This window comes from Borostomias antarcticus (assembly GCF_949987555.1).
Source record: "Borostomias antarcticus genome assembly, chromosome: 1".
Taxonomy (NCBI): Eukaryota; Metazoa; Chordata; class Actinopteri; order Stomiiformes; family Stomiidae; genus Borostomias; species Borostomias antarcticus.
Genome location: NC_140234.1, coordinates 33,528,489 through 33,553,633, shown reverse-complemented (window position 1 = coordinate 33,553,633; position 25,145 = coordinate 33,528,489). Strand labels below are relative to the sequence as shown.

The 25,145-nt window shown below is 49.8% G+C and overlaps 1 protein-coding gene across 1 annotated transcript; it reads left to right on the top strand.

Annotated features, from left to right (window-relative positions):
* Positions 1-736: 736 nt before the first annotated feature.
* On the top strand, positions 737-24,154 carry yap1 (Yes1 associated transcriptional regulator). Its single transcript, XM_084437853.1, has 8 exons — positions 737-1,281; positions 2,327-2,562; positions 11,676-11,794; positions 12,616-12,729; positions 17,583-17,752; positions 20,947-21,080; positions 22,629-22,741; positions 22,916-24,154. The coding sequence occupies exons 1-8, from the start codon at positions 1,081-1,083 to the stop codon at positions 23,149-23,151; spliced, it is 1,323 nt and encodes a 440-aa protein (XP_084293979.1). The 5' UTR covers positions 737-1,080; the 3' UTR covers positions 23,152-24,154.
* The last annotated feature ends 991 nt before the right edge of the window (positions 24,155-25,145 follow it).

The window sequence follows — 25,145 nt, the reverse complement described above, 5'->3', positions numbered from 1 at the left end:
GGGCAGGGTCATTTGCATAACAATGATGGGAACTGCACGGATCTAGCTCTTCAGCAGCACTGTAGGGAAAGAACACGTCTCATTGTCGAAATGACTGAACAGCTTCAAGTGCGGTTTATATTAGCAACGACAATTTGTGAATTTGATTTAAATTAAACTAAACTGTATCCAGCACCATCAGTCTATTAGGCTAGTATAATCACATAGGCTAATGTTGAACCAAGGCCTGTAGGCTATTCCATTTAATTGCAATAAACAGAAACAACAATACCACGATCAAAGTGCAATTATTGTGTTTAGCAAATGTCTACGGTTGCCAGTTTGTCGACTTCAATTTGTTTGCATTCGATCCAGTTGCTGAAAAGCATTCTTGGTGGAAGTCATGAAAAGAATCGTAGGCCTGGCTACCTTATTAATTAAACAACTGCTGTTGTCCTACGCTTTTCTCTAAATAAATGAAAAGCAATCAAAATATGAAATTGGACCGAATCGTTTGTATTATTCAGCTGTAGAGAAAGTTTGCTTCCCACAAGTTTCTTGTCCCAATTAATGACAACAAGCTCCGCCTATAGTGAGGCAGGATCACATGAGTCATAAAGTTTGATGTCCTGCCCGAAGTTGAGAACGAAGTCAGGCTCAACTTTAGAACAGTGAACGGGCAGTGATTTGCAATGCGCGCTGTCATTCGTTCTTTTTCGTGTAAACTCCTATAGTCTCGTCTGCGGTTGTGCGCAGTTATTTGCGTTTTTGCATGGGAAACTTGAGTAGCCGCGTCTTTGCGTTTTTGGAAAATTACAGTTACATAGTGCTGTAGATATGCGCGTTGTTATATGTGCAAGTGTGCCCTTCGGAAACAGCAGAAAGAAGTTTTCTTTTACTGGAGATTTCGATAGCTAACAGAATAGGCTAGAGAAAAGAACTTAACACATCAACTAATTAAATTTGGAGTGACCTGGATTAACTTTTCATGATTGCGGTCGAGATTTCCAGTTGGGAAGTCCGTGAAACTTTGGATTGATTTTAGTCCTTTGTCTTTAAACTTATTTTTCGGGCACACTATTTTGTAATTTCATTGGGATAATGGATCCGAGCCAGCACAACCCGCCTGCGGGCCATCAAATCGTCCATGTCCGGGGTGATTCCGAGACCGACTTGGAGGCCCTTTTCAACGCCGTGATGAACCCGAAAAATACCATCGTACCCCCCTCTGTACCCATGAGGATGAGGAAGCTGCCAGACTCCTTCTTCAAACCGCCTGAGCCAAAGTCTCACTCCAGACAAGTAAGACCACCCTCACACAACTCAACAACAATGCCCGTCTCTCTCCCAACTTTTCCAGCCTACAACTGAAAATGCGTCGTGCATTCCCACACAGTTACATTCGGTTACAGCTACCTGCACAGTCTTTATGCTCCAGCCATAATAATATGAAATCAGTTTTCAATGCAAAGTTTATGGAAACGAAATAAGAACAGACACCTCGGCATGCATTGCAGAAAAATAACCTTTATTAAGGGTTTATTATTATTTTATTTTTTAAGACAAATGAACTGCACGGAGTAATTTGCACAGAATAACAGCAGCTTCAGATTTGTTAATGGCAGGCTTAATAGGCCTCAGTCTCCTCACCCCAGCGTCAACATCAGATTGTATTTAATATGCTCTATAGCCTAGCCTAGGGCTAATATTATCTAGTATATTTAAGATTGAGCCATATATGTATAAATATGTGGTGTGTGTGTTTTATATAATAAGCCTAAAGCTTATGAAATCATGATATGGTAAACCACACATGTTTCATTGCTTCAGTTTACAATCTTGTGTGAGTTGTGTAGCCTAACCTGTGCGCAGGCGCAGTAACACTGTCGGCCTACACTAAGATAAGGGTTCTTTGGGGTTTCTATAGAAACTTTTATATGAAGCAAGCGATAGAATCATTTTGGGTTCTATATAGGACCATTTCTTCCCAGAGTAATGCACTCCAGGGATGGCCGATTCCATCGCTGCAGGGATTTCTCTACTAGAGAAATAGACTTACGTTTGTCCTGTTTTAAGGCTCCATTTGCAAGATAAAACAAAGATACTTTGGTTTCCATGTTTGTTTGTTTTATTTCATGCTCAATAAATCTGTTATAGGACTCATTATAAATAAACCACAATTGGTTCTAAATGACACAACCTTGAGGCAATTATGACTCAATAAAACATATTCACAAGTCAGTGTACTCTTTTCACTCAGTCTTAATGTAGTTGTAGAGTGTTCTAGTATTGTCTTTTTCAAAGAGTCTGACTCATGTTGAATAACCCCCCCCCCCCTCCCTTCCAGGCCAGCACTGATGCGGGCACCGCTGGAGCCCTCACCCCCCAGCATGTCCGCGCCCACTCCTCTCCTGCCTCCTTGCAGCTGGGGGCCGTCACCCCTGGCTCCCTGGTGGGCATGGCCCCTGCGGGGGCCCCACCCCAGCACCTCCGCCAGTCCTCCTACGAGATCCCTGATGACATGGTCCTGCCCCCGGGGTGGGAGATGGCCAAGACCCCCTCAGGACAGAGATACTTCCTCAAGTAAGTGTGTTGCGGTCACTGGCATGCCTGGTCCGTTTCTATGGCCAAGCACTTGCGTTTCTTTGCGTTTCACTAACCTTTTGTGATCACATCCTCTCAGAAATCAAACAAAAAATTTAAATATTCAGCAAAGGTCCAAGAGTAGCCTTTATAATGTTCAAAGGCGATCCATGTACTCCCAGTATGAAGTCACAGCTGTTATTTACTCGTCACAAGTCATCGTCTTCCTGCAGTGTCCGTTGTTTCCTCTGTCCAGAGCTGAGTACATTATTGGTGTATTTGGTGGTTCTCAAGTTTCAAGAGAAACAATGGCCCACTGTAACATCCCCTGACCGCAGGACGGGCAGGTCTGCAAAACTCATCTTCCAATCAGCAAATCGCTTCCACTTCACTGATCCAAAGTCAGCCTAGCAGATAGCGACTGAAGACTCAACAGAGGCTCTTGTCAGTCTGTTTGGAAATTACATTTTAATGAGCAAGAAGAATGTTATATAGAAGTAGCATTATTAACAATGAGTGTCCTTTTGTTATTACATAGTTATTACATAGTTACTACATAGTGAGTTACTACATCGTGAGTTATTACATAGTCCCACAATTTTGTAATGACATCATCTGAGTGTGGAACTGTCCCACAAGTTTCATTTCTGCACATAGTGGTCTTTGTCTGCAGTTTTGTGAAATATGACTTTCTGACCATTTTCGTCTGGACAAACATGATAACCCAAATGTACTTGAATAAAAAGAAAGCTTTCAGAAAGCAGATGTTTGAACGTAGCACATCTGGAGCACATCTGGACCATTTAGGGCAGTTCTCCTGTAGTTGTACAATGGGGTAGGACAGAGAGAGAGAGGGAGGGAGGGAGAGAGAGAGAGAGAGAGGAAGAGAGAGAGTGGGAGGGGGAGAGAGAGAGGAAGAGAGAGAGTGGTGGTGTGTGTGGGGAGGGGGGACTACACAGTTAGACACTAGTACAACCACTGCACATTTTTGGAAACTGACTCCATCTTGTGGAGCCCCAGACAGGGAATTTAATCTTAAATTGTCAAAAAAATAATGCATTGAAAAAGAAATCAGACTGACAACAGTTGCTCAAGGCTGACCAAATTGTGAAGTAAAGCATTTCAGCATTACTTCGATTCATTTGCAATTGGCCAGAGCAAGTCCAAACAAATATTCTTACGCAAAATCCTGCTTCTGTGTGTGGGCAGTGTTCTGTATGCTGTCTTCGATCACTATGCAAATGAAAAAGATGCAGTTTAAACTTTCTGTTTTTAGTTGTCATCTTCTAGTCTTTGATGGAAGCCAGCTGGAGTATGCCTGGTGATCCTCTTCTCCAATTTACTGGCTTGTTGTTTTTCAACTAATACTGTATATTTGTGGTTGAATGTCCCTCCAGAAGCTTACATATTCGGTCAAAAACTTCCTCATTTTTAGTTTGGGACTCTCGATGACTTCCTTGTTCCTTCATGTTATAATATTACATTGTCTCATACACACATTTTGGTGGTTTTGCATGGTTCCAATATTGAGAAACACTGTTTAATCAGACAGTTTTGAATTACCCAAAAATAATTCAACAAGCCTTCTCAACTTAAAAAAAAAACATTGCCAAAAAACTCCACATTGTTAATCCAAGTGTCCATTAAGTCACATTTTGATATTGCGTGAAATAAACCTTTGCATAATGGTGTACTGTATATTCTCTGTAGTATCTTCCCTCCACATTAAGGTAGTTTAGAGGTCAGGAGTTGTGTCATAACTGAGGTACTGTATCAGTGTGTGGCAGCGTGAGAGGCAGCGCTGGAAAACATCCTCTGCCCGACGCAGATCAAAGTGCAGACACTCGATCTGAAATGAGAAGCCACTTCAGCAGAGCTGCTGGGGAAAAGCTCCTATTTATAAACAAGGGTTGTCTGACCCAGGGGGAGCAATGAGAGAAAGGGAGAGAGAGAGAGAGAGAGAGAGAGAGGGAGGGAGAGAGAGAAGGAGGGAGAGAGAGAGAGGGAGAGAGAGAGAGGGATGGATAGAGTGAGAGAGGAAGAGAGTGACAGAGGGGGAGGGACAAATAAGAATACACTTGCATTACATTACAGTCATTTTGCAGACGCATTTATCCAAAGTGACTTACCGTGATTGCAATCAACGAAAGTCAGTGTACTACTGCTCACCAGAACTCACAAGTGCATCTCCTTTCTAAACAAGTGACTAAGAGCATAATCTGGTGCTGTATAATAGAGATAATGTGCTAAAACAAAGTGCTAAATAGAGATCATATTCACAGGTGACCACGGCTGTGTCCTTTTAGTAATATTTCCACAGAAGCGAGGGAGAGGGGTGGTGGGCGGTCATCTCCTTTCCTGGCCCGGTATGAGTCAGAGGAAAGCCGCCCCCCCCCCCCCCCCCCCCCCCCCAAGGCCAGTAGAAACTGCCCGGTGACTCACAGCAGTGCTGGCGCTGACGTCCCGCCGCCTTTGAAGCCAGTTTCCGTTTTAGCATGAATGGAAGCGTGACGCTGCGATGGCGGCGCTTTTGTGCCAGTGGGGTTCAGCGGCGGCCATGTGGAGATGGCTGGACGGCCGAGGTGCTGGCCCTGCCTTTGTCCCAGCAGAGGGACAGCCAGCTCCATTCAGCCCGCAGGCCCACGGAGATCATGTGAGCCGTCCAAAAATAGACCGATGGCAGAGGCCGTGTTTAAAGATCGGGGTGAAAGGGGGCACGGTTATTCTTTACTCGCGGTCGACCGGGAGGAAACTGTTTCATCGAATTATAGTTAGGTTGGGTTGTAACGTCTAACTGGGTTTGGGGCGTGTGTCATTACGTGATTGGGCAGCAGTCCCTGAGTAGTAATGATGGCTGCTGGGTTTTTGTTTGCGAGAGATTTGGATGCGTTTGCTGATTGGAGATACTGGTGGGGGGGTGATGAGATACTGGTGGTGGGATGAGATACTGGTGGTGGGATGAGATACTGGTGGTGGGATGAGATACTGGTGGTGGGATGAGATACTGGTGGGGTGGTGATGAGATACTGGTGGTGGGATGAGATACTGGTGGGGGGGTGATGAGATACTGGTGGTGGGATGAGATACTGGTGGGGGGGTGATGAGATACTGGTGGTGGGATGAGATACTGGTGGGGTGGGATGAGATACTGGTGGTGGTGGGATGAGATACTGGTGGTGGGATGAGATACTGGTGGTGGGATGAGGTACTGGTGGTGTGATGAGATACTGGTGGTGGGATGAGATACTGGTGGTGGTGGGATGAGATACTGGTGGTGTGATGAGATACTGGTGGTGGGATGAGATACTGGTAGTGGGATGAGGTACTGGTGGGGGTGTGATGAGATACTGGTGGTGGTGGGATGAGATACTGGTGGTGTGATGAGATACTGGTGGGGGTGTGATGAGATACTGGTGGTGTGATGAGATACTGGTGGGAGTGTGATGAGATACTGGTGGGGGTGTGAGCCTCTCTCTCTCTCTCTCTCTCTCTCTCTCTCTCTCTCTCAGAGTTGGCCTGGCTGGTTTCATTAAACCCCCGACTCAGGACAGGATTGGGAGAATGTCAACATGCTCTGTTGACCTTTCCTCCTCTTTCTTCCAGCAGTTTGCTGTGGCCTTTGATTTACAGCCGCTGGGGGAGGGGCAGTGTGTTTGGTGTGGGACTGGGGGCCAGGCCTCGTTTAGAGGGCTGGGCCATAAACTAATGAAGGTTTCTAATTTAGACTCACCGGTGAAATAGGAGGACTAATCAGGGCTTCCGCTGGCTTATTAAATGCAGCTTTCTTTTGGGGGTCGGTCTTCATGGGAAGCCGGCCTAAGCAGAAGCAAAGCTCTGGGGGCGGGATCACAGCGTGACCCGGGGGCCAGCGAGTTGTTCTTTGATTGGAGCCACTTACTCCCTTTTCCTGTGTGTTTTTTTTTTTAACCATGCTGTGTTCAGCCTGTAGACAATGGTGTTCTTAGGAGGACAGTTGTTACCGCCACAGAACCAGCAGCTATGGTCTGAAGACTTGTTCGTACCCACCTCCAACTCGTATTGACTGCGAAATGCGTCTGAAAAATGCCGTGCCTGCTAGCTACACTCGCATGCTGGGAAACATTTAGACGCTGTATTTATTGACCTCCTACTTCTGAGGTAACTTAAGTGACTCCATTTGATGTTCCCTTATGCCCCGTTTCTCTTTCTCTTTTACAGTCATTTAGCAGATCCAAGGTGACTCATAAGTCAATAATTACATTTAATATAGTCAGTGTACTACTACTCGCTAGAACTCACAAGTGCATCTCCGTTCTAAACAAGTGACTAGGAGCATAATCTACTGCCAAATATAAAGCCCAAAGTGTAAGAGCAGCAAAATATAAACACAAAAGGTGCTTAAGAGGAAGGACCCAGGTAGTACTTCTTGAAGAAGTGAGTTTTGAGCCTGTGGCGAAAGATGGCCGCGACTCATGCAGCTGTACTGTAAATGGACATGGCTCCATGTAACAATGAACACAAAACACACCAGTGCTTCCTGTTCCTAGTGGAGGTGTCTTGAGTCCTACTCCGCTGCAGCAGATGTCCAGGAAGCAGCAAGTAGCGTCCAGACACCAGGCCGTCCAGCAGGGACGCTTTATTGGGAGCATATGCACGCACACATTATTAGCCTTTTGTCCAGAGTTTATGTAGACCTGAACGGAGGTCTCAGGGACAATGAGCTGATTCGTCCTCACTGGACACTTAAGCTTTCAATGCTTTAGCAGCCCGTGTAAACAAAATAGACGGTGTTGATTTCAGATAAGCATCTTAAAAGCTTACTTCCGTGTTCATTTGACCAATAGAATAAAAGTGACTGGTCAATCCTGTATCCACATTGATTTCTTATTGTAGGCAAGATGCATCGGGTATTCAGGAGAGAGTTTGTGTAATAGCCCGGACCCTGCTGTAGAGGCCATCTGGATCGGCTTTCTAAGCTCTCCCCCATTTGTGGCACATTTGTGTGAAATAGTGAGACAGAGCAGTATCCTTATGTCGAACCAAATGTGCCCTATCCAACTATAAACACTGCTCAGACACAGTCATGTAAAATGCATCAGTTTGTTGCTACGAGGCAGTTTGGTTGTGGCGTTTCTGTTTTTCTGTTTCCATATTATCAGACTTCCATGTAAGCTCTTTATGCTTTCCATAACTCTTGGACTGGTGGAAATGCTAATTGGATTTTCTTTTCGTAGAACTGGAGGCAGCGTGGCTTATAAATAGTGCTGGGTGACCCGTGTGCTGTGAGACTGTGTGAAGCCTTCATTCGGAGCAACTTTGTGTTTGTCAAACTTTTGGTTAATGACCACACACAGACAAGCCCCTTCCTGTTCGCCGGGGCCCGTCCGGCTCAGTACACACACGGGACTGTGAGGAAGCCGGGCCGGTGTTGACCCGAGTTTGCTGACCCAAACTCCTCAGACTGATTCATGAAGTCATGTTCTGCACCGAGGAGTGTATTCAACACAGATTGTCAAGATTGATTAATATTCATTAAACTTTTTATTTTTATTTTATTTTGTCATATGGAATTAAAAATGGCAGAATTTTTAACAAGAATAGCCCTTTTTGTGACACATTGAAAAAAAAAAAATTTAAGATTGAATCAGACGGTAATCCACCAAGCGTTTTCTAGGTGGCCCAGTCAAGCCACAGAAACAGGTCCTAGATATTAGTGAATGAGTTGCTTCCTTAGTGGCTCTGGTGATATAAGCCTCCCTTCAAAGAGAAAGCTCAATCCCCAGCAGGGTCGCCGAGGTCGGCCCGGTAATCTCTGCTGATGATGTCCTGCTGATAGAGGGGTGTCCAGGCATGGCAGGCTGGCCAGGGCGGAGGTGCAGGTCCTCATCGGAGAGAAGTGATTAGATCTGACCCCCCCGAGAGCACCTCCCAGGCCAGACCACAAGACCAGGCCTACACACCCACAGCTTTCTCAGTCCAGACCCAGACCATACCAGACCAGGCCTACATCATGGTCCTATTTTCCATCTGAAACACTGTCAAAAACAAATCAGTGATTACTGTGGACACAGCTATTTCATTTTGCTCACTGTTTTCTACTGATTCCAGCGCAGTAGTAGGCTACATGCAAATATGCACGCAGTCACCGTCAGACATGCAAGCTCATCGAGTTCAGTCCTTCACAAACAGCATGCGGCAAATCAATGAAGCGCCGTCGGGTTAAGCCCTGACGTGAAGAGACCGAAGGAGCCCAGGAACCTCTAGCGTGGGGCGTTATAAATAACACCGCCACAATAAACACCTCCTTGATAATTGGGCCATCAATCAGGGAGATGTCGGGCGGTTGGGCGGGGTGGAACACGGAGAACCTCCGGGAGCTCGGCTACGCCCCGCCCAGCCCTGCCGCCATGACAGCTGGCTGGGGGCCCGAACTGTGAACGCTGAGCCCTGGGCGGGCTCTCTGTCGTCGAGAGCGCGGCGTCCTGGACGGCGCCGCTGGAGAAAGCTACGGCTGCGCTCTCCGGGCCGGGCGGGGTCGACCTGCTCACAGACCCAAACCCTAACGTCTGGGATGAGATCGCAGCTAGGGCGCGCATTACTGTACAGCCCCCCCCCCCCCCCCCCATAACCGGATCAGTGAGCAGAGCAGTCAGGGCAGCAGCCAGCCAGCCTGGGGTGGGGAGGGCCGCCCCTGACCAGCCCGGTTTCATGTGCAGGACAGAGGTGAGAGCCACGCCCGGGAGCCTGTCCTCTCAGGACCCCCGGGGCCCCCTGGCCCCCGCATACCGCTGTAATGCCTCACAGCTGGTGGCTTCCCCCAAAAAACCCCAACGGTTACCATGACATCGATCACGTCTTCCTACAGGAAGTGCTTTACACCGGCCGTATAAGTTGTTGTTTTTTTCCGCCGCACTTTCTGAATGGATGATGTTTCGCTGTTAAAGCCTGGTAATGCATGACCAGACCTTGGTAAGTCATTGACCAGTGTGCTGAAACGCTCCCACACATCCCCCCGCCACCACCAACACCACCAACACCACCACCACCACACACAGCCGTCTCCATGCGTTCAGTACCCAGCGTGTGCTCTTGTGTGACATTACATGGTGTCAGAAATATCACCCCTTTTACACAACGTCAGGCCGGGTGGTTTGTTTCTGGAAGGGGCTGGAGACTGTCGGTTGTTTTGTTCGATCGGGAGACTGCCGTTGAGGAGGGAAGCGCCGGTTCTGCTAATTCTTCCCCCCGGCGGCAGAGCCAGCGTTTGTCGGTACCGCTCACCGGGCCGACTCTATCCGAGGTCAGAGACGCTTCCCACCTCGGTCGTCCCGTGGTCCAATAACAATATCAGTGCTCTCTGCGAGAGTAGCAGGACGTGCGTAATGTAGGCCTGTCGTTTACCATAATCCCCCCCCACCCCCCCTCCATCTCTACTCCCCCATCTCTCCTCAGCTCTCCTCTAAGACATGTCATAGTTTCCAGAGCGGGGAGGCGGAGTTCCGAGGGGGGAGGAGGGGGCTTTGCAGAGTGTAACAGGAGCACAGCAACTCACACAGCCAATGGAGTTCTGAGGGATTGCTTCCGTGGTTGTTTTCTCTCCCTCTCTCTCTACCTCCCTCTCTCTCTCTCTCCCTCTCTTTCTCTCATTCTCTTTTCTTTCTCTCTTTTTTTCTTCTCCCGTCTCTCCCCGCCCCCTGTGACCCTTCTCAAGGGGCCCCTCACGTCTCAGCAGAGCTGTAGCTATTTTGCTGGGTTTGTGGTGTGTGTGTGTGTGTGTGTGTGTGTGTGTGTGTGTGTGTGTGTGTGTGTGTGTGTGTGTGTGTATGTGTGTGTGAGGCCTGGGGGGTGGGGTTGATGGGGGGATTTGGCAGCTCCTTTGATCAGTAAAGCATAAACAAGAGGGGGCTTGAAAATGGGTGGCTTTGTGTGTGGGGAGAAGTGCTGAGTCAGGCTCTCTCTCTCTCTCTCTCTCTCTCTCTCTGTCTCTCTCTCTCTCTGGGCTGGGACAGGGAGCAGACAGGCAGGCTGGGATTACCTCAGAGGCCAAGAGCAACTCTCTGAATCTCACACTTCACTCCAGCTGCTGAAATATCTGTGCTAATGGCACTTTTGGATCAAGTTAGCGCTGGATTGGTGGGGATTAGAATAGCTAGGGCAGGGGCCTTTTCACGCTCTAGAATGTGTAGAGAACATTGTTGATAGAAGTCGGTCGCTATATTATAACAGAAATGGTATACTGAATAGTGATTCAGTTCATTTTAATTTTACTTTCCAAAACTTTCCATTCGCACAAAGAGAAAGCAGATTGTCAATCAGTTTTTTTTTGTCTACTTTGTTTGTTTATGCGATGTGTATTGGAATAATTAAATCATTGTCGCGATGTATACACATTTAAGAGTTTCAGCCTTGCATAATGAGGTCTTGAGTATCCTAGCCATTTGAATGAAAGGACGGCTTCTTAAATGGATAGTACAAGAAAAAGAAAACAAGTGAATGGTGGGGTTTGGGGTCGTAGCTCAGTCTGAGTCTTTGTCGAGCAGGTGAAAGCTTTGTAAATGTGGCGCCGGATTGTTAAAGCTCCTGACACTCCACAGTGTCCCCAGCCACTGCCAGAAACAGAGACCCCCTGCGTTGAGCCCTGGGACTGACCCTCCCTCAATGGAGAGGGTCCTGCTCTAGAGAGGTGGGCTTCCTGTGTCAGCCCTCCATCTTTCTTCATCAAGCAACAAGTACCAACAAAGCCACTAATTATCAATGCCTTCACAGCACCCCCCCCCCCCCCCCCCCCCCGGCAAAGACACTCCATAATAGACGGAGAATACAGTCTGCAGTCACAATGGCTGTTTTGCAACCAATCATAGCTTCTTAAGAATGTGGCGGAATTCACTGAATTTTGGGGTGACTCCCTGCTACAAACATTTGGGTAGATTTCTTTCCCAATGTTGGATTAAATTAGGACTCTAGGATGATGATGAGCTAATTATCTCATTTAAATTTGATTTCGAGTTTTACCACAGATTCATTAATACGCGTCTCACTATTTCTCAGCGGACGCTTGTTTTTGAATCACTTTTTTGTAATCTCATTCCAAGCGTGTCTGATGAATGTCTTTCTCTCTCCCTGTGTCGCTGCAGTCACCTGGACCAGTCCACCACCTGGCAGGACCCCCGCAAGGCCCTGCTCCAGATGAGCCAGGCGGCCCCGGCCAGCCCCGCGCCCGTGCAGCAGCAGACCATCATGAGCACGGCCACCGGTCAGTCACCTCCCCCTGCCACGCCCACACAGGAACACGTCCCTGGCTTTAACGGGGCTAAGATAGACAGATAGACAGACAGAAGCCTTTATTTAGACAGGCAAGAACATACTGAGATCAGGTCTGCTTTACAGATGTGCCCTGCTTACAAACAACATCAGTGGCAGTTCACAGAAAAACACAAAACGACAAACTAACAAAAGACAATGGTGACAGCACGCAGACGACAGCGAGTGTTGCCGTGCACATCGTCATTTCCAGTTGTTCTGTAGACTCATGCATTGCACAGATGTCATGGATGGTACATTGTGCTCCCATGTGGTACAGACGCTTCAGTTAGCAGTCTGACAGTGTGGAATGTGCCCCAGGGAGGGCTGGAGCAGGGGAGAACCTGACGGCTCCTGCCCAACATGTTTGGGAACTTCCTGATTGACAGTTCAGTGTCTGGTTACCTTTGTAGTAACAACCGCAACGTTTTTTTTATTAGTCATGATTGAATGAGTATCATGTCTGTCAATATGAAACAACCAAACAGAAGAGTCGTGTTTCTAGTATTTCTGCTGTCCCCACCATGGTTATTTAAGGTATATATACATTGCTATTCACAACATATTTATAATGAAAAACCATGTATGGGCTAAAGAGAAAAAGTCTTTTTTCCTGGACTACCGCGCTGTGATGTCAGCATCCCCGTCCTTTAGTGCAACTTCCTGCTCGGTCATCTGTTCACTCTCACTTTGTTACGAGCCTGTTTCCACAGTGCCCCCGCCTCCCCACGCACAGACTGGCCCCACAGCCTAACCTGGCCTGTCCTCCCTCAGGTCCTCTTCCTGATGGCTGGGAACAGGCTATTACCGCAGAGGGGGAGATCTACTACATCAACCACAAGAACAAGACCACCTCCTGGCTCGACCCTAGACTTGACCCACGCTTCGGTGAGCTCAACTAAGACCCCCCCCCCTCCCCTCCCACAAAACTGGCCTTTTCTTCTCCAATACTTGTAAAAATGGGACGCAAAATATATTGTTCATATGTTCATATTTTCCAGTTGGTGTTGGTTAAAACCACTGCTATAGCATCGGTTATGCAATACAATGAAAGTGTTGTGGTCCTTATAGAAGGAAGGGTTCAATCAGACCAATTGGTCATATTCGTGAAACCACTTCACTTCTCTCTTCCTCCTAGTGAGCTGAGCCCAGTGATGATTCACAGTTCATTGCACTCCACCACATGGCCCTGCGGTGACTAGTCACACTATTACTTCATTAAAACCTCATTTCAGCATCCCTCTTATCCCAGTGATGCTACAGAGGGACATGGAGCCAGGGGGAGAAGAAGAAGAAGAAAAAACAGCAACATAAAACCAGCTTTTGTTAGCCATTTTAGGGCTTCAGCAACAGCTGAGCTGGCTATTAATCCCCCAGGCAGCGGGCTAAATTAGAGGTGGTGTTTCTCAGTGTGTGCGTCCTGAGCTGCTAACAGGCACAGATACATGTGCTTATCTCTCTCTCTCTCTCTCTCTCTCTCTCTCTCTCTCCCTCTCTCTCTCACTCTCTCGGTCTCCCCCTTTCTCTCTCTCTCTCTCTCTCTCTCTCTCTCTCTCTGGCCATGGGAATGAGCTAATCCGTGTGAGTGCCAGGAAGGCTCATGGAGATGAAGGCTCCTGCATGTCACTCTGACTCACTCACGCTTGAGGTGGCGTCTCTTCGTTACCCCGTGGCTCTCCGGGGGCATGGGGGCAGGGGGGGGGAGGCTCGCCCCGCCGTGTGTGAACAAGCGCGCCGCCCTCTGTAGCTCCAGCGACACCGCTAACAGAACCCGGACACTTCAGAAACGTGTTGTTTTTGCGATAGGCCAGCCTCACTCTGACGCTGGGCAGGGAGGAGGGAAAAGAGAGAGAGAGAGAGAGAGAGAGAGAGGGGGGGGGGGGGGAGAGACAGAAAGGGAGAGAGAGGGGGGAGAGTGAGGGAGAGAGAGAGATGAAGAGAGAGACAGGGGTAAGAGGAGCAGGGCAGCTGGGGAGGGAAGGCATTTCAGATGGGTTAAGCTCTTTGAAGATTTATAAGTCCTGAACGCTCCGTCCTGGTGGGCCTGAATCACACGAAATGAAAGGGGGGAGAAAGAGATGCGGAGAGAGAGAGAGAGAGAGGGAGAGAGAGAGAGAGAGAGAGAGAGAGAGAGAGAGAGAGAAGCAGCAGCAGGGTTAACTCATTCTGTGCCACAAGCAACAGGCTTTTTACCTTTGGAAGTATAGTTTTTCTGTCTCCATATTATGTGCGTTTTATACATCCAAATGATCTAAGCTTGTCAGAGGTACACACAGCTCCTCCATGTTTTGATCAGTCCACATCCACTACATCTTTTTTTAACCTAGTTACAGCCTTTTGGGGGACTTCATGGCGATGGACTTGGATAGGGACTCTCCTGAGAACACTTGAGACAACGCCATGTTATGTTGACAACACATTTTGACTGAAATACATCTTGTTAGATTTTCTAAATCAAATTCTTCCTCCTCTTTGGAGTTCCTGTTTATGTATAGGACCGGGCTGGTCCAGACACAGCTACGCTGCTGCTATGTGGCTCTTCAATCACAAGCCAGCTGCTTTGATAATGGAGGCTAATTTGAGCCCTGAGAAGAAAAGCTGTGGAGCGTCTTAAACGGAGGGACGTAGCCGGCTGGCTTCCCCCCGCGTGAGGCCCAGGGCGGGCCAGGGCCCAGGCTCGGCCCAGCCCCGCTCCGCCACAGCTCCAGACAGACTTGAGTCTGTGCCAGGCCTCTTTATTCCGCGGCCCGGCTCTTAATCTGTTCCAGACCTTTTCAGTCAAAGAGCCCCAGTGTGAGGGGAGGTGGGGGGCAGGGAGAGAAAGTGAAGAACAGAGGAGGAACGCCGACGGGACAAGCATGCGTTCCCCTTTAAGATGGGAGGAGGCGGCGAGCGGGCTGTGGGCTGGGGCTCGGTTCAGAAGGGGACTGGCCTGGGAAAGAATACCGGAGCCCTCGTGCTGTTTTTCACACATCCTCTGGAAGGAGGGCGAGGAAACCCCAGCAGAGCAGACCTGGGCTCTCGGAGAAACACACGCGCTTTGTTTTTCTCCCTCTTTCGTAGTCGCTGCGGCGGCCATATTGCAGATTTACATCCAACCTTCAGCTATCAGTCATGTGCCGTTGTTTTTTTGTGTGTGTGTGTGTTTTTTTCTGACTCTGCTATCATAGCACTTCACCAGCAAAGTTGGCACCTTGTTGGCGGGCGCTTAATGATGTCACTCTTGTGAAGTACTCATGGTTTCCAGGGGGTCGGCGATCCGCCCGGGGGGGGCTTGACAGAGGAACGTGTTCCACAATAAACCTGGGAGAATTTACATTTGTATATTTACATATGAATCAGATAGAAAGGCTTTAGTCATTTTATCACAATATATATAGCAATTAGGACATCTGGAAATCTGACACACATTTTCCATCTAGCAACCGTCATGGATGTGTGCGCCAAACTGATTTCCAGATGTGTCTGTCTGCTCTACGCTGTTATTTGCCGACTTATTCTTAGTTCTTTGCGATTCGAGGCCAGGCGTTAGGGTTTCACCTCTGGGCCTTCTCAGACGAGAGTCGTTCCCAGCGAGGGCTGCTTCAGAGAGCCGTCTCTGGCGTGCGAAATGATAACAGAGCCGTTCTATCTCGTCAGGCGTTGTTTCTTCCCCCTCTCTGCTTATCTCGAGGCTGGAAACACAACACCCACTAAGAGCCCTTTTTAACTTGTTAAATCAACAGCGGACAAATATTTACCCAGGCTTCAAAGGTGCAGTGCGCTGGTCATTTACAGAGCACTTCCTACAGCTGGCACTCCCTGGGCTCGACCTGCCGTCTCCCGCTGTGTCAGAGCCCTCGACCCCGGGACGGCCTGCAAGGTGCTCTGATAAGACGCTCCCGTCCCGGCGCTGGCTTGTTGTGTTGTGGAGGAGCGTGAAGAGGACAAAAGGCAGACGCCATTAACCTGTCCCTTATCTCCCGGGCTGGCCTTCTAACCACCCCTTTCTACCCCCCCCCCCCCGCCCCCTCTCCTCCCCCAGGCCAGGCCTCCCTAGCCCCACCCAGGACGGAAGTCCCCGGGGCCAACCTGTCCTGCCCTCCCGCTCTTATCCTCAACACACAGCGCCACGCCCAGATACTCCCCACGCCTTGCTTGTGTTCATTCCACCAACGTTGTCGTCCATCCGGGTCTGCCAACGACCGGGCCGAGTGGAAACTCAACAGGAAGGAAGTGCTTCCATGTTCTCTGGTCTAGTTTTGGTCGAGGATCAGGAGGGCTGGCTTTGAGTTTGAGTCGGGGGGGGGGGGGGGGGGTGGGGGGTAGGTAGGGGGGAGGGCTGCCCGGGCTATTACAGGCCCTTGAGGAGCGCATGCCTGGGCAGCCCGGCCGTGTCTGGACGGCCCAGGGAGCGGATAATGGTGCCCTGATGGTGCAGAGATCCAGCCACAAAGGCCCCCGTATCTGCGGGAGATAAGGAACAGAGGAGAGCCAGTCTCCCAGGGCCGTGTCGGGGGGTGGGGGTGGGTGGGTGGGCGGGGGAGGTTGTGGAGAGCAGGGAGGGGGCCGGGCCTCCGAGAGCTGGGCGGGGCCTCCGCAGCTTCCCAGGAAGAGCCCTGAGCCCCGGGCGCGCTCAGAGTAAACAGTGTAAACAGGCAGTGATTGAATGGTGATGAGTAGAGCCATGAGAGGGGGGTTTGGGGGGGGGGGGGGGGGGCAGAGAAAGACAGCATTACATGGACACTGCCCCCCTGTCAATGCTTTGTTTTCATTGGTGCCTCAAGGACGTGAGTAAACAAGGATCCCCATTGGTTCCGTTACAGTAACACCCCTCCCCATGGCCAAAAGCATTTGTTCCTTTTTCTCATGGGTGATAAAATGTGTGACCTACTTTGCATAAAGAACCCTGGATTTTTACATGCGCATGGCCCATGGGCCACACCGTTGCCGTCAAGAGGTTAAAGGCCGAAAGACAAAGGCAGCAGCTGCACAAGCATGTAGAACACAGACCTCAACGCTGGTATGGATACTGCTATTTGTAGTTTGCTTGTCAGAGCTTAAGGTCGTCACCCTGGGTTAGTGGCTGTGCTTTGAAGCTCACACAGACAGAACACAACCTACACTGTCTCGCAGAGATCAGGCCAGGAAGCCTTTAAAGCGAACGGATCCAGTCATAATCAATGGGCTGAATCAATGCACGTGAAATGCATTCTATGGCGCTTTAGGCTCGGATAAAACAAACGACTCGGTGCCGAAACTGGCGAGACGGTCGGTCTAGCGGCACGAGCAGCGATCCGTTTATGCAAAGAGAACCCCTCCGATGTGGACCGGTCATGAGTGATTTGCTCTTAACTAACAAAGGCCGCCTCGGCCGGGAAATGGGAGCAGATCAGGTCTTACAGGAATGATGGTTGGCGGAGGCGTTGAGGAAGACTTGTGTTGGGGACTTCCCTCGCCCCTGCTGCTGAACGCCCTGCCTCGCTACTGAACGCCCTCCACGCTAACACCTGAGCTAAATGGAGCCGTCATACTCGTTACTCCCTGTCTGCACGCAACAACCGTTCCGTCTGCGCGCCCGGGTACAAATGTTACTGTAGCTGTTTCTGTGTAAATATAGGACAGAGGTCATGTTTCCCATGATCCCCAGGCTGTGTGTCGAGGCGTCGGGGGGGCTGATGCCCGTTCGGCTATCATGAGGGAAGTGTATAAAGCGGTGTTGTAATGTAACCCTCTCTCCCCTCTCTGTCCCCTCCTGGCAGCCCTGAACCAGCAGAGGATCACCCAGGGCTCCCCGGTGAAGCAGGGGGGCCCCCTGGCCTCCAGCCCCCAGAGCGTGGTCATGGGGGGCGGCAGCCAGATGAGGCTGCAGCAGCTGCAGATGGAGAAGGAGAGGCTCCGGATGAAGGAGCTGCTCCGCCAGAGGCCCCAGGTCAGCAGACGCACCCCCGACACAGACCTGCAACACAAACCCCCCGACACAGACCTCCAACACAGACCTGCAACACAGACCTGCAATACAGACCTGCAATACAGACCTGCAACACAGACCTCCAACACAGACCTGCAACACAGACCCCCGACACAGACCTGCAACACAGACCCCCGACACAGACCTGCAACACAGACCCCCGACACAGACCTGCAACACAGACCTCCAACACAGACCTGCACACAGACCTGCATCACAGACCTGAAACACAGACCTGCAACACAGAGCCTCCAGCACAGACCTGCAACACAGACCTCCAACACAGACCTGCAACACAGACCCCCGACACAGACCTGCAAAACAGTGCCCCCAACACAGACCTGACACAGACCCAACACAGACCCCCAACACAGACCTGCAAAACAGTGCCCCCAACACAGACCTGACAAAGACCCCTGACACAGACTCCTGACACAGACCTGCAACACAGACCTGACACAGACCCCCTACAGAGACCCAACACAGACCTGACACAGACCCCTAACACAGACCTGACACAGGCCCCCAACACAGACCTGACACAGACATAACACAGACCTGACATAGGCTCCCAACACAGACCTAACACAGGCCCCCAACACAGACCTGACACAAACCCTCAACACAGACATGACACAGGCCCCCAACACAGACCTACAGTAGCACAGGACCCAACACAGACCTGACACAGGCTCCCAACACAGACCTAACACAGATTCTCAACACAGACCCCCCCCCCAACACAGGCACAACTCATGTTCATGATGTCATTTCAAGGATTGTGACAGAAGCTCTTCTCCCCCTCACCAAACAACTTCTTTGTTATTTCAATGTTTATGTAATTACCAGCGACTTCCAAGGAGGTGAAGTGAGTCATATCAAAGTGATGACACATGTTTCCTCTCTGGTGTGTCATAGCCCCTCCCGCACAGAGCAGCGATACTGGGCTTGCTTCATGAACCACACAGAGCAGTGATACTGGGCTTGCTTCATGAACCACACAGAGCAGCGATACTGGGCTTGCTTCATGAACCACACAGAGCAGCGATACTGGGCTTGCATCATGAACCACACAGAGCAGCGATACTGGGCTTGCTTCATGAACCACACAGAGCAGCGATACTGGGCTTGCTTCATGAACCACACAGAGCAGCGATACTGGGCTTGCTTCATGAACCACACAGAGCAGCAATACTGGGCTTGCTTCATGAACCTGGGTTTCCGGGGCCTTTGTTTGCCATATCATTAACTGTGGTTGTAGAAATTCAGTGTGGAGGAAGTGTTGCGATAAGATCAGGCTGTGTGTGCATACTGTGTGTACGCACATGCATGTGCGTGTAGTATGCGTGTGTTCGTGTGTTTGCGTGTGTGTATGTGTTAAAGAGGGGTTAGGGGGAGGGTAAGGGCACCTCCACTGCCTCTTTTGAGGAATGTAAACAGACTTGTGCGTCTCTTGCAACAGGCCCTCCTTCAGGAAGCAAAATAAATACACATGCTTAGAGAACAGCAAATTTACTAGACCGAATCGACACATGGAGCTCTTCAAACCACCAAGAGCCTTCTTCACAGGTGTGAATTGTTTCCACTGAACATCAGGACTTCTCACTTATATTGATGAGAAAGATCACATACCAGGTCTTGGCGGTTAATCAATAATTATTGTTGAGCATAGTGAAGATTAACTCTCTCTTCGTGTCCTGGTTACGAGTGACGGCCTGCAGGTAATCACAGGCCTCTCTGACGACGGTCCGGCAGACAGACGAGGTGTTGACCGCTTCCATTATCTCCAGAGAGACCTTGTGAAACAGCACGAGCTATACTGTGTATTTGCAGTCTGTCAGATCTCCTAGCAATACAGAACCCTGCCTCGCCTTAACTAACCACACACAGTAAAACAGTGCGATCCATGCCGTTAAAGGTGTGTTTGTGTGTGTGTGTGCGCGTGTGTGCGCGCGACTGCCTGGTGACACCTCCGATCTGCCGCACACACAGAGAGGCAGTAAAAAAAAACGGGGAGGATGTTTACAGAACAGGGCTTTCATAATCCCCCTTCACATCCAAACCAGATTGTTTACTTCTGCGCGTGGGATGTGGGGACGGGCCTCGTCGTGTTGCTCAACACGACCAACACCTTCTGGTGATCTCTCAGGGCTGCGCAGGCTTCTCCCACTCGCGTTAATCACACGGCATCCCCTTCAGAAACGCAGGTGGTATAATGAAAAAATAAGAAAATAGCACCATTCGCTAAAAACCCACTAATTTCACAGAGCTATTGGATAATTTCAGGAGGGAACATTGTGTCGGCTCTCACTAACTTCAACCAATAAAGTTTTTTTTTAAATTAACCACTAGGGTGTCTAGCTGAAGTGTTCCCAGTGCAGGAGACTGAGACAGACTGGCACAGTACACTCACCATCTGGCTCTAGCAGCAGATACCCTCCAAGGACAGAAAGAGGAGTAGAGAGAGAGAGGAGAGAGAGAGAGGAGAGAGGGGGGGTGAGAGAGAGGGAGAGAGAGAGAGGAGAGAGAGGGGAGTGGAAGAGAGAGGGAGAGAGAGAAGAGAGGAGAGAGGGGGGGTGAGAGAGAGAGAGGGAGAGAGAGAGGAGAGAGGGGGGGGGGTGGGAGAGAGAGGAAGGGGGTGAGAGAGAGGGAGAGAGAGAGAGAGAGAAATAGAGGAGGTTGAGAGAGAGAGGAAGGGGGTGAGAGAGAGAGAGAGAGAGAGAGAGAGAGAGAGAGATAGACAAGTAATCTACCAGGGACTTCAAATCCAGGCTTTAGCAGAGCACGAATACTGCACGTATGGAAAGAAACAAATGTGTGCAGCAGTAGTCTGTCTCTCTTACGTAACTGGAAACAGTGTGTGTGGCTAGAGAGAGAGAGAGAGAGAGAGAGAGGCTGGAGCCTCAGATGGGGTGTAAGCCCCGGATTTAACTTTGTGTACAACAGCAGGGCGGTGGACAGAAAGCAGATGACGAGCGGCAGAGGCCGTTTCACACACAAGGATGTCACGTTCTCACTAACACACACGTCGTATAGCCTGACCGTGTATGAGAATGGTAAGGCCCAAAGAAGTCCTTAGCTTACATGGAATGCGTGTGTGTGTGTGTGTGTGTGTGTGTGCGTGTGTGTGTGTGTGTGTGTGCGTGTGTCTACAGGAGCTGGCCCTGAGGAACCAGCTACCCACCAGCATGGAGCAGGACGGGGGCACGCCCAATCCCGTGTCCTCCCCAGGCATGTCCCAGGACGCCAGGACCATGACGGCCAACAGCTCCGACCCATTCCTCAACAGGTGAGCTTCGTTTGGACAGAGGGGGACACGTTCTACTGCCCAAGTGTCAGAATAACATCTAGGGGTACAAGGACGGTGACCTCAGCCTGTTGGGTCAAAAGCCCCCGTTAGCCAAGTCCCCTCGCTACCCTGGGGTCTGTGTTTAGCTAGTCTGGCTGACTGTGTGAGAGAGAGTGTGTGTGAGTGTTAGTGGGCGTGCGTGCGTGAGTGTGAGGGAGTGTGCGTTTGTGCCTGTCAATGTGTGTGAGGGAGTGGGTGTGTGTACATGTGTGTGTGAGAGGGTGTGTGTGTATGAGGGAGTGTGTGTATGTGTGTGTGTGTATGAGGCAGTGTATGTGTGTGTGTGTGTGTGTGTGTGTGTGTGTGTGCTTGGCGGTGGAGGGAGTTTAAGCTCCGGTGTGAGCTGCCTGAGTTACACAAGTTGTAAACAACAGTGGAGTCTCAGGGCTAAACCCTCTTCACATGGGAATGACTCACCCAGACCAGACCAGACCAGGCGGCTGCTGCACCATGGCGACCCCTGCTGGTCAGGTCTAGCTGAGGAGTGAAGGAAACATAGAACTGACGTCATCGCCCACTCAGCCCCCAAGCTCAGTCGGACATGTTGGAAAATCACACCATAGTCAACGCTGCTATATTTTAATAGGGCTATGAGAGCTTAACATATCCTCACTCGTTTAACTTTGTTTATCTTATTATGTGCTCAGGTAGCGCTTGATAGCTTGAGAATGAGTATTTTATTATATGGCTCTGAGAGAATAGGTGTTTGTGGGAAAGAGGGGGAAATGGCACATATATATGCTGGAAGCGTGCCTCTTGGTGGAGGGGATGGACGGTGCCGTGGGCAGCCGGGTCTCTGTTCCCCACCGCCAGGGGATGAGCGGCGGGGCCGAGCGGAATAGCAAGCAGCCCGTGAGAACATGTGGTCCGGTCAGTAGACAGGCCAGCCGGAACGCGCCCCCCCCCCCCCCCCCCCCCCCCCCCCTCTCCCTCACCGCTCTCACAATGGCCTCATTCAGCCCACCGCCACTATGCTCTACCTACATACTGCTCTCTGCTAATTAGTACAGGCTTGTCAAAGCTCTCTCTCCCTCTCTCTCTCTCTCTCCCTCTCTCCCTCTCTCTCTCTCCCTCTCTCTCCCTCTCTCTCAGTATGCCCCTCCGTCTCTACTAGCTACCTCCACTGTGGAGGGAGAGAACAGGGTATTTGTGTTGTGAGGGTGTGCTGTGCTCCTACTACACCACAGACCCGGGTTCTCATTCAGCTCAGTAGTACACACATAGATTACGCCCAGGCTCTTTGTAGTGCTGAGTCTACAGCACACTGAATCCTGGGAATTTAGGCCGTTGGAAGCAGGCACTGTTTACATTAGGCCGCAAGATGGAGGGGTGGGCTGTAGCTATTGGACCAGAGAAGTCTGTAGATTCACTACAATGATGCCAAGTTAACCTGAACTTGTTCATTGATATCCAGTATGCGATTGTTCTGATCACTCCTGTGTGTGTGTGTGTGTGTGTGTGTGTGTGTGTGTGTGCGTGCGTGCGTAGCGGGACCTACCACTCCAGGGACGAGAGCACAGACAGCGGACTGAGTATGAGCAGCTACAGTGTCCCTCGCACTCCTGACGACTTCCTCAACAGCGTTGACGAGATGGACACAGGTGAGACCAAACAGCTCCGCAATGATTCACTGTCTACAACTCACAACAGCTCCACGACAGTTTTGGATGATTTAAAACTCGCTACAGTTAATATTGCCTGGTCACCGTCAACCACCCGTCAACTGTTCACACAGGGCACACAGGTAGAACATTCACAAATGCTTTTCTCACCAGGAGATTCCCTACCCGCCTCCATGGCCACACAGAACAACCGCTTCCCTGACTACCTGGACGCCATCCCGGGCACCGACGTGGACCTGGGCACCCTGGAGAGCGAGAGCATGGCGGTGGAAGGGGAGGAGCTTATGCCCAGCCTGCAGGAAGCGCTGAGCTCCGACATCCTCAACGACATGGAGTCCGTGCTGGCGGCCACCAAGATCGACAAGGAGAGCTTCCTCACGTGGTTATAGGCCGCCGGGGCAGGCCACGCCCCCTCACTCACCAACGCTCTGATCAGCTGCCTGTGAAGGATGCTCGTTAACAAGACATTCAGCAACCCTTTCCTGGACGCCTGTCTCCATCTCGCCGTACCTGGTCAAACTCGTCAGAGTAGTGGTCGACCAACCAGGCCGACTAAAAGCCATTTTGAGATAATCAGCATTGGCCAATTTATTGTTACCCCCCATCCCGATTTATATTTTAAATAATTATAAAAACTCAGAGAAGAAATCAAAGAGATGATGCAGACAATAACAGTGTTAAATACATTTTGTGTCTCATTTGTTATTATTAAAAAAAAAAAAAAAGAAAATCAGATGCAAAAAACAACAAACAACAACATGATATTGGCATTATATATTGGCCCCTGCTCTCTAAATATCGGCATCAGCTGTTCAAAAACCCAAATTGGTCGACCACTACTTCAGAGGCAGCGTAGTATCTCTTCTTTTGTTTTATCGCTGGTTTATATCTCTTTTTATTTGTCTGTGTCTTCAAGGCTGGCCCGTGAACAGACAATTACTCAAGGGTCCCTAAATCTTTCACATGGCTGTCCATCCGTGGGGGGTGTCTCTACTCGAGGCAGGGTTAGCGCCCCCTCCTGTCCCCACCTCATTGCTGAGCCGGGCCCCTGCATGCACTCTTCAGACAGACACGCCCGGCGCTCCGGGGGCCCCCTGGCTCTGCAGGCCTGTGTGAAGCAGCGTCGCGTCCGCCGGGTTTGGGACTGTTGCTTCCAGCTCCAGTAACATTATCTTTGGCCTTTTACATTTAGGTCTTTACTTTTGTATTCCTTTTTGTTTTGAATGAGCCTGAGAAACCAAAAATGATGTAGAGTATCTGAAGTGAAGAGAACCATACTGATTTGGAGTTAAGGTATCCCGAGGCCCAGCTGGGACAAGCTGGCTCTTGGGTGGGGTTCAGGGGGCGCGGGTGGAGGTGGAGCCTGGGGGACCTACATTACTGCTTGGCTGTGCCAGCAGGTCTAAGTTAAACCTTTGTCAAATCAAGTGCCTTCAGATGTATTTTTTTGAGAGAAGAGCGAAACAAAGCATTACCAAGTTTCTGTGTTGCAGCAGTATTGAAGCGGCTGTATCAACGAACACCAAGCACACTCTGCTCGACCTACAGTACACTCATGTTTAATAATCAAAGTATATTTCCGTTTTATAAAACGTATTATAATGGGACTTAGGGATCTATTTGTAATGAACCCTAGATTCTTTGTATTTCAGTCTTATTTAAGCCAGATTCATTCTTGGTTTATCTTTTAGTAATCTTTTAAGTTAGGTTATTACATGTGTGTTATAGATCAAACCGTTGTTAGGTTATTACATGTGTGTTATAGATCAAACCGTGGTAAGGTTATTACATATGTGTTATAGATCAAACTGTTGTTTTTTTTGCTTATAGGCTACTTCTTTATAGGTGAATTTATACTTTTTAACAGGGTCACCTTTCAGCACATCACTGCAACAGATGATATTCACTGACATGGAGTCTTCCAAAATACAAATTCAGTTTTGTTTTTATTTACATGTAAGACTTTAGTGATATTGTACCTTTATTGATCACTTTCCTTCCTTGTATTCTTTCTTCAACATATTCTTGAACATTAACCCCAAAAAATAAAACAAAAAAAACTGAAACGTTAAAGGAAAAGCAAAAAGCAAATGCACTTGGATCCATAAGAGCTCCTGACAGCGCTAGAAAAGAGAGCCACGGTGCGTTGAAGGTGGCGCTCCACGTGCCCCTCAGGGCTGGGCTGGGCTGGGCTGGGCTAGGCTGGGCTGGGCTGGGCTGGGCTAGGCTAGGCTGGGCTGGGCTGGGCTGGGCTGGTGCTTGGCTGGGCTGGGCTGGGCTAGGCTAGGCTGGGCTGGGCTGGGCTGGGCTGGGCTGGGCTGGGCTGGGCTGGGCTGGGCTGGGCTGGGCTGGGCTGGACTGGGCTGGCGGGAGGACATCTCTG

Excerpts from the sequence above, each read along its gene's own strand:
- yap1 (XM_084437853.1), top strand. The coding sequence starts at position 1,081 with ATGGATCCGAGCCAGCACAACCCGCCTGCGGGCCATCAAATCGTCCAT. Across the intron at positions 1,282-2,326 it reads CAAAGTCTCACTCCAGACAA|GCCAGCACTGATGCGGGCAC; the intron begins GTAAGACCACCC and ends CCTCCCTTCCAG. Across the intron at positions 2,563-11,675 it reads GGACAGAGATACTTCCTCAA|TCACCTGGACCAGTCCACCA; the intron begins GTAAGTGTGTTG and ends GTGTCGCTGCAG.